Genomic DNA, 10,090 nt, shown 5'->3' on the forward strand with positions numbered 1-10,090 from the left:
TGCCGTTGGATCAGTTACAGGGAGACTTAACGAACTCTCTAAAACTGGCCGAGGAAATTGTCAAGGCGAAGGTGAGCGTAACCAATTATTTGAAGAAGAAAAACAACGCGACGGAACGGCGTACAAGATCGGAACGAGACATCACGCCGAGAGTAATCACGATGAAATTACCGGAACTCGGCCTGAAAATATTCGACGGATCAATCGAAAAATGGCAAGATTTTTGGTGCAACTACGAAAACAGCATACATCGCAAGGATATGCCACCGTCAGATAAGTTTAATTATTTATATTCGCTGATGGAGGGTCAAGCGCTCGCGTGTATATCGAACTTAGCGCGTACAGACAACAATTACGATCACGCCGTCAAAATGCTGAAAGACAGATTCAGAAGAAAAGAGCTTTTGGTTAATCAGCATTATACCAGTAAGGAGAGCCTCAGATATAGTTGGGCTTAGATGTCTGTATGACACGATTGAAATTCAGATGAGGGGATTAGAATCATTGGGGGTGGTAGCGGATAGCTACGGAGATTTATTAGTTAGTATAGTTACGCGGCAAACACCGAAAGAGATAGCCCTAGACGTTAGTCGTAGAAAAAGGGATGGAATAGAACCCTGGAAAATTAGAGATTTGGTTGACGCGCTCGGGGAGGAAATAATAAGTAGAGAAACGGTTCACGCTCTTTGTCTGGACGACAAGGAAGACGGGAAGCCTAGGGAAAGGCACAGGGAAAGAGAGCAGACTTGGGGTAGCGATCACCAGCCCTACATTCCTTCTTCAGTGGCGTTAGCGATAGTGGAGGGGCGGAAATTCTGCGTATTTTGCGGGAGGTCAAATCATAATTCCGAGAATTGTAAAAGGGTCGGCGAGGTAAAGGATAGGAGCGTACTCCTAAGAAAAAAAGGTCGCTGTTTTATTTGCTTAGGACAGTATCACCTAGCTAGGGAATGTAAAAATAAGGATGGGGTTAAAGTTTGCAAAGATTGCGGAGCCCCACATCATATCGCCGTTTGCGAGAAACCCGCTTCTGGAAACGACTCACGGGGAAAAGAATCGGATGCCCCACAGTGGGAAGGGAAGGACGATAAAACGCAGAACGAGTCAAACAATGGAGGCACAGTCGCATGCACGGTAGCCACGGGGGGAGCGAGGGACCAGCAACGAGTTATATTCCTACAAACAGCTGACATTCACGTGTCAAGAACGGAAGACAGCGCGGTAACTGTCAGGGTAAGGTGCCTATTGGATAATGCTAGTCATAGATCCTACATAAGAGATGATATAGCGAAACGATTAAAATTAACTGTAGTGGGAAAGGATCAACTTACACTTTTCAAATATAATGAACCTGGGAAGGTCATCGGAGTGGATAAGGTTAGGCTAACCGTTAAGAATTTGAGAGATCCTAAGAAATTCGCCATAATCGAAGCGTTGGTAACGCCAGAAATATGTGGGACAACCATTTCCGTACCATAGAAAGGGGCGGAATTTGAACTGAAAAAACGCGGATTGGAACTAGCTCTATCATTGGGTCGGGTAACGATCAGATGGGAATTTTAATAGGCAGCGACTACTATTGGGATGTAGTTAGTATGAGGAAGGTTGAACAGCTAGGGCCAACCCTAGCGGCGGTTAAAACCTTATTTGGATGGACAGTCCAGGGGAGGGCGTTAGTAGACAAACAGACTAAAAACAAACCTATAGTTTCGATGGCAATATTAGCCGAATCCACCGAAGATAGTCTAGATAAGGATATCAGATCATACTTCGAGTTAGAATCACTTGGGATTAAGGAACAAGAAACAAAGGTAGACTCGGGGGACTCTGAAACCCTCGAAGAGTTTAATAGGTCAGTTAAGTTTGTTAAAGGGAGGTATCAGGTGGCTCTTCCCTGGAAGGCAAATACAGAAAAGCTGGGAAACAGTTTGAAGGCTGCCACAAAACGTACGGAACAATAATTTCTTCGCCTAAATAAAAACCGTGATTTTTACGAGAACTATAAAACGGTCATTCAAGAGCAAATTGATTTAGGGATTGTGGAAAAGATTCCTAATGAAGAACTAGAAAAGGGAAATCCTATTTACCATCTCCCGCATCGGGAAGTTATACGGAAAAATGTTGAAACCACGAAGACCAGAGTGGTCTACGATGCATCCTCCCACGAATATGGAATGCAATCACTTAACGACTGTTCGAAAACGGGACCGAATTTGAACCCGGAGATACTGGATTTGATTATAAAATTCAGATGTTTACAAAGAAAAAGCTTTTTTACAAATGGCGCTTGACCCAAAGGATCGCGACGCGGTTAGGTTTTTATTTAACGCGACTACGATTAACGGAAAACTTGAACATTTTCGAATAACGCGGGTGACCTTCGGACTGGGACCAAGCCCATTTTTGTTGAACGTAACTGTCAAATACCACGTGGAGTCGCTCGCGGAACAATATCCGGAAGCCTGTAAAATGATATTGGATAGAAAATACGTGGATGACGTGTTAAGAAACGAGAAGGACGTTAACGAAGCTACGAAACTATCGCAAGATTCGAGGGAAATATTTTCTAAAGCCAACATGAACCTACGAAAGTTTAGAACTAATTCCAAGGAATTAAGGAAGGTTTGGGCAGAAGATAATTTCAATCTTGGAGAAAACAAAACCACGGTAAAGGTATTAGGACTAGCCTGGGGCACTGAAAACGATTTTCTTTTTATTGACACGGAGTCAATAATAGACGAACCGACGGATAAACCAATCACAAAAAGGATCGTACTACACACGGTAGCGAAGATTTTCGACCCCCCGGGTTTTCTCACGCCATTCACCGTTCGAGGAAAACTTCTCATGCAAGAGCTCTGGGAAAAGGGACTTAACTGGGATGATCATCTGCCGGAAGAATTAGCTTCAAAATACAGAAAATGGCGAGATGATATTAAAAATGCAACCGAAATCAAAATGCCGAGGTATTATCTGCACGAGATGGGTGTAGATGACACGATGGTCGCCGCAGAATTGGTCTTCTTTACAGACGCCAGCGAAAAGGCATTCGCCACCGTGGTGTAGCTGCGTTACACCTGCAAGAGTGGAAACATTGGAACCACGATTGTCACTTCGAAGTCGAGAGTCGCACCAGTGAAAAGGCTCAGTTTACCTCGATTAGAGCTCATGGGAGCGTTGATTGGTGCCAGATTGGCTAACCACATTTGGAAGAAGGTTTTAGCAGGAGAAAACTATTCAGTGCGCCTCTTCTCGGATTCGGCGATTGCCCTTGGATGGATTCAACAATCGGCTAAGAACTTCAAACCTTTCGTGAGCAATCGAGTCGCGGAGATACACTCATTAACAGAACCAAGAAGTTGGAGTCACGTGTCTGGAGATGGAAACCCCGCAGATTTCGCTACAAGGGGAAAAACGATTCAAGACCTCTTAAAATTGAGGATGTGGCGGGAGGAACCACACTGGCTACGTCAACCAGAACAGGAGTGGGCTAAACCGAAGGTAACATACCAAAAATCCGTAGCAGGCGACCCAGAGCTAAGGCCGGAGAAGAAACAAGTCAATGACCCGCAGTCAAGTCGCGGAACGAAACATACGGCCGGAATTTTGGATTGGGCCAGATATGGAAACTTTAAAAGGTTACTGAGAATAATGGCTTGGATATCAAGGTTAGCCGTCAATAAAAGGGGCAGCGAAGTCCAAAAAGGAATCATTCTGACAACGGAAGATTTGAACAAGGCGGAAATACTTCTGATTCACCTGGTTCAAACTGAACAGTTTCCGGAGGAACTAGCCAAGCTACAGAAAAAAGAAGCAATTAGTAAGGAATCCAAGCTACACAACCTCGATCCGGTTCTTGATAGCTACGGGCTGATAAGAGTAGGCGGGCGCCTACAACAAGCAAGTTTTTCTTACTCGGATCCTACCGGCCAAGCACCATCTGACTAACCTCATCGTGGACCATTACCACGATAAAATCCTGGACGCCGGGGTTAATGGAACTCTAACCGAACTTAAGGCGCGTTTATAAGCGAGCGAGAAATCGCACGACGGCTCGGGTATGAAGCCGAAAGCTGATCTTCACGATAGGAAAAAGCTTCCGACGTCAGCATCTACTCGGTACGTTCGTGTTTACAAACGCGTAGGCGGTGGCTAAGCCGATCTCTAAAATTTCTGTCACGTGATCATAATTTCACTTGTAAAATGGCGCCGACGAAAGGGAAACGTACAATGCTACTGAATACAATTACCATTTTATTATTGCGTAAAAAAAAATTGCTACTCAAAAAGAAAAAGAAAATTTTAGAGAAGAAAAAGGGAAGAGCCCAACGAAGATGGGGAACGCATCCAATCTGGGAAAACCGTGAAAGTGAAGGCTACTTTCATACCTTGGTAAGCTTCCTGTTCATAAGCCTTGGATTTTATTTTAAAAATTGTGTACTAAATGTTTATTTTGCCTTAAGTTATCCAAGATGAGAGAAATTGATCATGATTATTTCAGCAGTTTTACTAGGATGTCACCGGAAAATTTTGATGAATTAGTTAGTTTAATTTATGATGACTTGAAAAAATATCCTCCATCAAGAGAACCCCTTTCTCCAGCTCATCGCTTAGCAATAACATTGAGGTAAATTTCTTCTGTAAGTTTTATATTTTCTTCATCCTGATTTTTTTCGCAGATTTATGGCCAGTGGTGACTCTGTAACAAGTACGGCTTTCGGGTTCAGGGTTCACAAATCAACAGTTCATGTTGTCCTGAAAGAAACTTGCGATGCTTTGTGGAAACGCCTTCAGCCACTCTATTTAAAGGTAAAAATTTTCTAATTATTTCAATCGCTCCTTAGTAATTTATTTGTACATAAGGCACCATCAAAAAATATGTGGAAAACTGCAGCTTATGAATTTGGCCGTCAATGGCTGTATCGAAACTGTTGTGGTGCAGTTGATGGAAAACACGTAGTCATCCAGCAACCAGCGAAGAGTGGTTCCATGTATTACAATTATAAAGTGAGTACTTATGGACAAAGTATCGAAATTCAGACTTAAATGTTTTTATCTAAATCATAATAGGGCACAAACTCGGTAGTTTTAATGGCTGTCGTAGATGCTGAGTACAAATTCTTGGCAGTTGATATTGGAGGATATGGATCCAATTCCGATGGCGGGATTTTTAAAGCTTCACCCATTGGCCAGGCGTTGGTAAATGAAAAACTAGGCTTGCCACCACCGTGTAATCTACCAAGAACTAGGAAAACTATGCCTCATGTTTTACTTGGAGATGAGGCTTTTCAGCTCCGCCCAGATTTTATGCGTCCATACTCCTCGAAAGATTTAAATTAAAAAACCAGAGTTTTTAATTACCGTCTAAGTAGAGCAAGGTACTATTTATATATTGTTTAAAAAATTGGTTTAATTAATGTGTACGCGGAGGGGGGGGGACTGATGTGTAGTAGGCCTTTTCCTTACAATTTGCCAAGGGTTTTCAGTCGTGTAGTCAAAAGGGTTTCTGGGTTCCAACCTCATTGAAAAGTTTCTAGCTACACCATAGGCAGTGGTTGGGGGGAGCAGTATTGAATATATACCCTGAAATAACATTTAATGGGGCAGGGCTGTGCACAGTGAATCTGGACCTGTGTCTAGCTGACCCTGCAATGTGCACCCTCCCCCTCAAGCCCAGAAAATGTTCCACTAGTTATCTTGAGTTGCACCCTCCCCCTTGAGTTTCACAACTTTTTCACTGTCTTCGATATGCCCCCCCTCCTCTCCTCATGCTTTCTCTATGGGCCCCTTTCAGCCCCCTCATTGGCCCTTTTCAATGGGGGTTAAGGGGATTTTTCCCATCACACAGTTCTGACTGGGAGCCCTTACTTGCATACTAGAAGGTATGAACTGTTGCTACGCTAATATACTATTTTGTTTAATAGACGGTGCAGTGAGAATGCCTTCGGTATTCTCGGAGCTAGATGGAGGATATTTCAAAAGCCAATTCCTTTGGCTCCTGAAAATATTGACAGAATTATAAAAACAGCAGTTGTTTTACACAACTTCTTATTATCTAAAGAGAAAAAGCAACGGAAGAAGATTTATTGCCCTCCAGGTTACGCAGATTTTACAGACAGCTTGGGAAATTATTACTATGGAGCATGCCATGAAGATGAAAATGCTTTTCGTCCCTTAAATTTATCAGCGTCAAGAAATTTTACAGAAGAAGCCAAATGTATTAGAAACAAATTTGCTGATTACTTTTGGAGTGATGAAGGAGAAGTTCCATGGCAGTGGGAAATGCCAGGTGTTGAACGTTAACAGACTTGCTTTTTTTTAAATTCAAATTAATTTAAATTTTTAATTTTTTCCTAATTGACTATTATTCATTCAATATTGAAAAAATGACGATTTAAAACCAACAATATGGCGTTAAACATTTTTATTTCAAGGTACAAACGTAAAAGGTAAAATAATTAAGAAACGTAATGAAATCATTCAAAAATTTCTGAATCGTCAATATAGCGGTTTACAACTTGTAAAAGTTCCATTTCACAAGTTCTCTTTCTTTTTGGAGCCACCTCTCTCAAAAGTTCAGCTAAATATTTGGAAAACTTTTCTTCTTTACCATCTTCTTTTGCTTCTTTAGACGATTTCATCAAAGCCGTAGCCACTAATCCCAGAGTCCTTTAGAAATTTATTAGATCAGTTTATAAATTTTAGGGTGGGCGAATAGCACTTTTCGCCTATTGAGACGAGTATCAAATACCCAAAAAACTTTTAATCAAATACCTAGACGAATAGTTTTTGAACCCAATACCGCATAGTTGAGCTTATATCAAATATTTGCTTATCGAATAATAGCCTCAAATATTAGTTAACCCTCCCTGACCCCATAGAAAGCTATGGGGTGGCACAGGCAGGAATAACCGACTATTTACTGAATATTTGCCAAATACACACCAAATATTTCCTGAATACTCGCCAAATATTTCCTGAATACTCGCCAAATATTTCCTGAATTATCGCCAAATATTTCCAGAATTCTCGCCAAATATTTACAATAATAGAGGGTGTGCAAAATATTTTGTACTAATAAATTATTTGGATCAAATCAAATAACCGTTTTGCCAAATCAAATAGTGCTTAAACTCTATTTGTCAAATATTTGATTCCTTGAACAAATAATTTGATTTTTGAAAATAGTTATAAAAAGTATTTGATAATACCAAATAATTTGGTATATGGTCAAATAGTTCCAAAATCTATATAATGTGGTGTCGTCAAATATTTGATTAATTGGTCAAATAATCAATTAACCCCTAGAAGTTGTCTGGGTTTTACCACTAAAAATTTTAAAGCTGGCGCTCTTTTGCCATATTCGAGAACCAAATAGTCAAATTAGTTTACGCTATTTATATTTGATATTTTAATACTATTTGTATTTGATAAAATATTTTTAATCAAATAATATTTGACCAAATTATTTGACTTTTCAAATATTTGATGATATTTGTTTATTTGGCATTTGATTTGATCCCCAAAAACATGGTATTTGCATATCTCTACCGAATAATATAATTGTTATTCGATATTCGCTAAAATACCAAAAGAGGCGTGAAGTGAATTTCGTCTCGATATTCGACCAAATTAATTCGGTTATTCGACTAGCCTTAAATTAGCTTTCCGGTCTTTAATTGATTCAAAGGTAAATTACTCATCAACATTCTCCAGCTCTTCATCAATCGACTCCTTTTCCTTTTGAACTTTTTGTTTTTTTGAAATTGACGTTTTTTTTGAGATAATTGAAGGACATGAATTTGTGTTTTCAGGTGGTATGCAGGAAGTAGATTTTGAAGTTGATGGTATTACTTCAATAGGTCCACTTCCATATAGATCATCCTCTTCATTTTCGAAATGACTCCCTTCTTGCAATAACGTCTTTTAGAAACATTAAATGTTTGAAAAAGGGCCATTTTAGTAAAAGTACGTCTTCTTCGGCCACATACTCTTGGCTAGATTTTTTTTGGCTCACAGCATGGAAATTTGTGGCAAACTGGTCCCTCAAATACTTCCACATCTTTTTGGATTGTGGTTCTATTTATTACGATATTAATTTAAATGTACTGAAATCATTCTAAATAAACATATGATTAAACTTACTTGGAAGTGAAGCCATAGAAGCCACCTTTTCCCAGGCGGCATCTGTTGCTTCCCGGTCTCTATGATTTGGGTCATTTTTACCACATATTTGTGGAAAATCACGAATAATGTTTATTAAATTCTCTTTAATTTCATAATCCCTTTTTCTTTCGTTTTCTTTAAGGGCTTTTTGTTGCTGTTTTAATTGTTTGAGAGACATGTTTTAAACACTATTACAAATTTAGCAGACTAAATATATTGCGTCACAATTTAATAATACATTTATTGGCTGAATGTAAACACGTGACTTATGGGGAGCGCGCAATCCTGCCAGATACGAGCGAGAATATCAATCGAACTTAGAAGCGGCAAGTTTCGGCTTTCAGCTACATCGGTCTGTCTCCGCATGTAGGAATTCGGCTCTCGCTCATTTATAAACTGTCGCGCGAGAGCCGACGCCGGCCAAAAATATTCAGTTTCAGCAATCATCTTCAGATTCTCGCTCGCTTTTAAACGCGCCTTAAGAGAACGCTATTGGATTCTCAACGCGCGACAGAACGTAAAATCCAGATTAAAGGATTGCATAATTTGCAAAAGGTTCCGAAGTCAACCAGGAAAAGCCATCACTGCTCCATTGCCTGCTGACCGCATCCAGCAAACTCCACCATTCCAGACAACGGGAATAGACTTTATGGGACCACTTTACGTCCAGGATGGAAAAAACGTAAATAAGGTTTATGTCGCACTCTTCACGTGCGCGGTCACGCGCGCTCTTCATCTAGAACTGGTTACAGACTTGTCAGCGGAGACTTTCTTACTCGCTTTCAAGAAATTCGTGGCCAGACGAGGGATACCTCGGATAATCTACTGCGACAACGCCCGCACATTTAAAAGGGTAGATCAAGATTTGGCTGAAACCTACGCAGCCATTAGGAGCCCAGAAGTGAAGAATTATCTCGATAACTGTAGAATAACCTGGAAATATATAGCGGAGAGAGCTGCCTGGTGGGGCGGATTTTGGGAGAAAATGGTCCGTACGACCAAAATGGCTTTAAAGAAGACCTTAGGCAAGGCTTCGTTGACCAAGGAACAAATGGATACGCTTATCACAGAAGTCGAGGCTACAATCAACACCAGGCCTTTGACATATGTCTACGGTGAAACCAATGAACCGTCACCGCTGACTCCTGGACACTTTTTGACTGGAAGCAGGCTTACGACCCTGCCATCGACAATCTTCCACGAGCTAAAAAAACACAGAAGTGACAGAGACGAGTTGACGAAAAGGTACAAGCACCATCAAATATTACTGGATAGATTTTGGAACCGAAGGCGCAAGGATTACATATTGGAGCTACGTTCAGCGCATGAGAGAAAGGGAGTCACTGGAGGACCAAAGTTCAAGGTCGGCGATATAGCCCAAATAAATGACAAGGTTCCGCGTATTTTGTGGAAAACGGGAATTATTGAAGAATTGTTTAACGGCCGGGATGGTGTCGTGCGGTCTTGCAACCTTAGATTACCGAATCTAAATGTAATCAAAAGACCGATTCAGTTGGTGTACCCGCTGGAAGTCATCAACGAAGAAGAACATTAATGAACTTTCAGTACATTGGGGGGAGTGTTGCGAAAAGTTGGGAAACCAACGTATTTTGGGGGATTTTAAAAAGACTGTCAATCAGGGCACGGTTAAGAAGAGAAAACAAGGTTCGGGGAAAAACGCGGGATGGACATGGAAAATTTCTAAACTGTGTGAAGACTCTGGGATTTCCATCCCCCCAACTTGTTTGACCAAAGAAAAAGACGGACAAAATTCAGTTGTTGGTGTGTAGTCGAAAGGATAGTGAGCTCATACGGAAAGAGCGGACGGGTCCCACAGTAATTTTTTTAACCTAACTCGAAATACATTTGTAACTTTGGTTTTTTCATGTAAATATTAAACTTAGTTTTTTCATAATTATACCAA

General features: G+C 40.6%; 4 protein-coding genes across 5 annotated transcripts; 3 read left to right on the plus strand and 1 right to left on the minus strand.

Annotated features, from left to right (window-relative positions):
• The first annotated feature begins 1,550 nt into the window (after nt 1–1,550).
• Nucleotides 1,551–3,066, plus strand: LOC149954538 (uncharacterized). The gene is made up of 3 exons (XM_090169949.1): nt 1,551–1,947; nt 2,020–2,193; nt 2,252–3,066. The coding sequence occupies exons 1-3, from the start codon at nt 1,551–1,553 to the stop codon at nt 3,064–3,066; spliced, it is 1,386 nt and encodes a 461-aa protein (XP_090026075.1).
• Nucleotides 3,067–3,168: 102 nt separating this feature from the next.
• On the plus strand, nt 3,169–3,948 carry LOC149954539 (uncharacterized). The gene has a single exon (XM_090169951.1). It carries the CDS (start codon nt 3,169–3,171, stop codon nt 3,946–3,948), a length of 780 nt encoding a protein of 259 aa, XP_090026077.1.
• Nucleotides 3,949–6,511: 2,563 nt separating this feature from the next.
• Nucleotides 6,512–10,086, minus strand: LOC149954540 (uncharacterized). Of its 2 annotated transcripts, XM_090169124.1 has the most exons (4): nt 8,146–10,086; nt 7,973–8,079; nt 7,700–7,907; nt 6,512–6,669 (listed from the first exon to the last, which is right to left on the minus strand). In XM_090169124.1, the coding sequence occupies exons 1-3, from the start codon at nt 8,342–8,344 to the stop codon at nt 7,851–7,853; spliced, it is 363 nt and encodes a 120-aa protein (XP_090025250.1). In that variant the 5' UTR covers nt 8,345–10,086; the 3' UTR covers nt 6,512–6,669; nt 7,700–7,850. The 2 variants fall into 2 exon arrangements, with proteins under 2 accessions (XP_090025250.1, XP_090025249.1); XM_090169123.1 differs by having other exon boundaries at nt 7,700–8,079.
• LOC149954541 (uncharacterized) lies at nt 8,816–9,721 on the plus strand. The gene has a single exon (XM_090169952.1). The coding sequence runs from the start codon at nt 8,816–8,818 to the stop codon at nt 9,719–9,721; it is 906 nt and encodes a 301-aa protein (XP_090026078.1).
• Nucleotides 10,087–10,090: the final 4 nt, after the last annotated feature.

The sequence above is a fragment of the Leiobunum rupestre genome, chromosome 3 (assembly GCF_980474605.1).
Source record: "Leiobunum rupestre chromosome 3, qqLeiRupe1.1.hap1, whole genome shotgun sequence".
Lineage (NCBI taxonomy): Eukaryota > Metazoa > Arthropoda > Arachnida > Opiliones > Sclerosomatidae > Leiobunum > Leiobunum rupestre.

What these genes read in the sequence shown, in the direction of transcription:
- LOC149954538 (XM_090169949.1), top strand. Translation starts at nt 1,551, where the DNA reads ATGGGAATTTTAATAGGCAGCGACTACTATTGGGATGTAGTTAGTATG. An exon ending in TTTGAAGGCTGCCACAAAAC is followed by an intron (nt 1,948 to 2,019) that starts GTACGGAACAAT and finishes CGGTCATTCAAG; the next exon opens with AGCAAATTGATTTAGGGATT. An exon ending in AATGCAATCACTTAACGACT is followed by an intron (nt 2,194 to 2,251) that starts GTTCGAAAACGG and finishes TATAAAATTCAG; the next exon opens with ATGTTTACAAAGAAAAAGCT.
- LOC149954539 (XM_090169951.1), top strand. Translation starts at nt 3,169, where the DNA reads ATGGGAGCGTTGATTGGTGCCAGATTGGCTAACCACATTTGGAAGAAG.
- LOC149954540 (XM_090169123.1), bottom strand. Translation starts at nt 8,344, where the DNA reads ATGTCTCTCAAACAATTAAAACAGCAACAAAAAGCCCTTAAAGAAAAC. An exon ending in TTCTATGGCTTCACTTCCAA is followed by an intron (nt 8,080 to 8,145) that starts GTAAGTTTAATC and finishes CGTAATAAATAG; the next exon opens with AACCACAATCCAAAAAGATG.
- LOC149954541 (XM_090169952.1), top strand. Translation starts at nt 8,816, where the DNA reads ATGGGACCACTTTACGTCCAGGATGGAAAAAACGTAAATAAGGTTTAT.